Here is a 2500-nt window from a genome sequence, read left to right as displayed (position 1 = left end):
CGGTGCACACCCCCCCATTGATGCACGGGCTGGACTGAGTGATAGATAGACAGATAGATTGATGAGTTGAGATGATGATGATGATGATGATAATAATAATAGTGGTAGTAATAATAATAATAATAATAAAACTAATAATAATAATAATAATAATAATAATAACAATAATAGTAATAATAATAATAATAATAATAATAATAATAATAATAATAAAACAGTAATAATAATGATAATAATCACATACACTCTCCTAGTTAGTCTCTCATCCTCCTCCTCACATACACTCTCCTAGTCAGTCTCTCAACATAAACCGAACCACCTAAAGACAATCCTCAGGGAGTGCATACCTCACACACTCTCCTAGTCAGGTTCTCAACATAAACCAAACCACCTAAAGACAGTCATTGGGGAGTGCATGCCTCACACACTCTCCTAGTCAGTCTCTCAACATAAACCAAACCACCTAAAGACAATCGTCGAGGAGTGCATACCTCACACACTCTCCTAGTCAGTCTCTCAACATAAACCGAACCACCTAAAGACAGTCGTCGGGGAGTGCATACCTCACACTCATCAATATTGGTGGAGCAGAGGTCATCGGTGAACCCGGGTCGGCACTCGCAGGAGAAGGCAGCGATGTGGTCAATGCAGGTCGCGTTGTTTTGGCAGGGGGAGCTGGCACACTCGTCAATGTCGACGTCGCAGTCCGTGCCGGCGTACCCCGCCGCGCATTGGCACTCGTAGCCGTTGATGCGGTTGATGCAGGTGCCTCCGTTGCGGCAGGGGCGGGAGAGGCACTCGTCGAATTCTAGGTTACAATGATCCCCCGAAAAGCCAGGTCGACAGTAGCACTGATAGCTGCCGTTGGTGTTCTGACAAATCCCGTGCGCGCAGGGCTTCAGTATTTCGCACTCGTCCACGTCGTTCTCGCAATTCTGGCCTGTTTCGTGGGTACAGGGGACAGAGGGGTTAATTGGCTATCTATCTGTCTATCTATCCATCCATCTACCTGTCTATCTATTCCTAAATCTGTCTATCTATTCATTCTTTTACACGTTCAACTGATATTTCAAGAATTCACACATCTCGCATTCATCCACATCGTTCTGGCTATTCTGACCTGTAATTGGGTTGTTAAGAGGACAGAGGGGTTAACTGGCTATCTATCTGTCTATCTATCTATCCATCTACCTGTCTATCTACTCCTAAATCTGTCTATCTATCTGTCTATCTCTCCATTCACTCATGCTTCTGTCTGATATTTGAAGAATTCACACATCTTGCATTCATCCACATCGTTCTGGCTATACTGACCTGTAATTGGGTTGTTAAGAGGACAGAGGGGTTAATTGGCTATCTATCTGTCTATCTATCTATCTGTCTATCTACTCACTCCCCTATTTATCTATCTATCCACCTATCTATCCAGTCACCTCTCTCTCTCTCGTTCAAAGCTCAAGAATAATATCACAGTTTGTCAATGTCATCCCTGGGTTATCTGTCTATCTATCTATCTACCTGTCTATCTATCTATCTGTCTATCTATCTATCTACCTATCTATCTATCTATTCATAACTACATGCTGTGCTACCACTACTACCACCACCACAACAACCACAACTACAAATACTACCACAACCACCACCACCACAACTACTACTCCTACCACCACCACTACTACTACAACTACCACCACACCACCACAACTACCACACCAGGCTCACCTGTATACCCTGGAGGGCAATCACAGGTGTAATCGGCCTTTCCGTCGTGACACTCCCCCCCGTTGAGACAAGGCTGGCTCTGGCACTCGTCGACATCCAACGAGCAATTTATTCCGGCGAACCCCTCTGGACAGCGGCACTCGTAGCTGTTGATGAGGTCGTAACACACCTTCCCGTCACCGCAAACATCGTCCACGCAGTCATTTATGTTGTTGCTGCAGTAGAGGCCTTCGAAGCCTGGGTGGGCCAGGTGGGAGTGGTGCCAAGTGTACATGAGGGTTTAAAAATGGATATGGTTTAAATCTTGATGGATAATAATAATAATAATAATAATAATAATAATAATAATGATAATAATAATAATAATAATAATAATAATAATAATAATAATAATACCATCCTAGTCATGAAGAAGTGCTACAGAAAGGATGTGAGTGTAATAAAGTGTAATAAACAAAATAAATCACTTAGGAAAAGGTGTTAGGGGGGATACTGATGCAAGGAGATATGAAAAATAAACAAAATAAATCACTTATGAAAAGGTGATGAGGAGAGTGTATGTGAGTGAGGTGGAGGGTGGGAGAGGGAGGGGGAGGCCGAGGATGAGATGGAGGGATGGGGTGGAGAGGTATATGAGAGAGGGGGGTGTGAGCTGGGAGCAGGGCAGTGAAATGGCAGGGGACAGGGTGACGTGGAGGCGATTTGTTTGTGGCCACCCCTTATGAGATTAAAGCATCTGGCATTAGACAGACAGACATAGATAGATAGATAGATA

General features: G+C 43.7%; 1 protein-coding gene across 1 annotated transcript in view; it reads right to left on the bottom strand.

The window, feature by feature from the left end:
- Positions 1–2500, bottom strand: part of crb (cell polarity complex component crumbs) — a 63547-nt gene that overhangs the window by 44958 nt on the left and 16089 nt on the right. Inside the window, exons 15-17 of the mRNA XM_080287417.1 lie at positions 1726–1962; positions 564–940; positions 1–34 (exon numbers count right to left, since the gene is read on the bottom strand). The exon at positions 1–34 is cut by the window's left edge and continues 162 nt beyond it. Of these exons, the coding sequence (XP_080143543.1) occupies positions 1–34; positions 564–940; positions 1726–1962 (648 nt within the window). The remainder of the gene's footprint in view (positions 35–563; positions 941–1725; positions 1963–2500) is intronic.

The sequence above is a fragment of the Coenobita brevimanus genome, chromosome 117 (genome assembly GCF_032717465.1).
Source record: "Coenobita brevimanus isolate Jiangsu-jjx chromosome 117, ASM3271746v2, whole genome shotgun sequence".
NCBI lineage: Eukaryota > Metazoa > Arthropoda > Malacostraca > Decapoda > Coenobitidae > Coenobita > Coenobita brevimanus.
The sequence above is the reverse complement of the archived record's forward strand: the minus strand, read 5'-3'. Positions and strand labels throughout refer to the sequence as shown.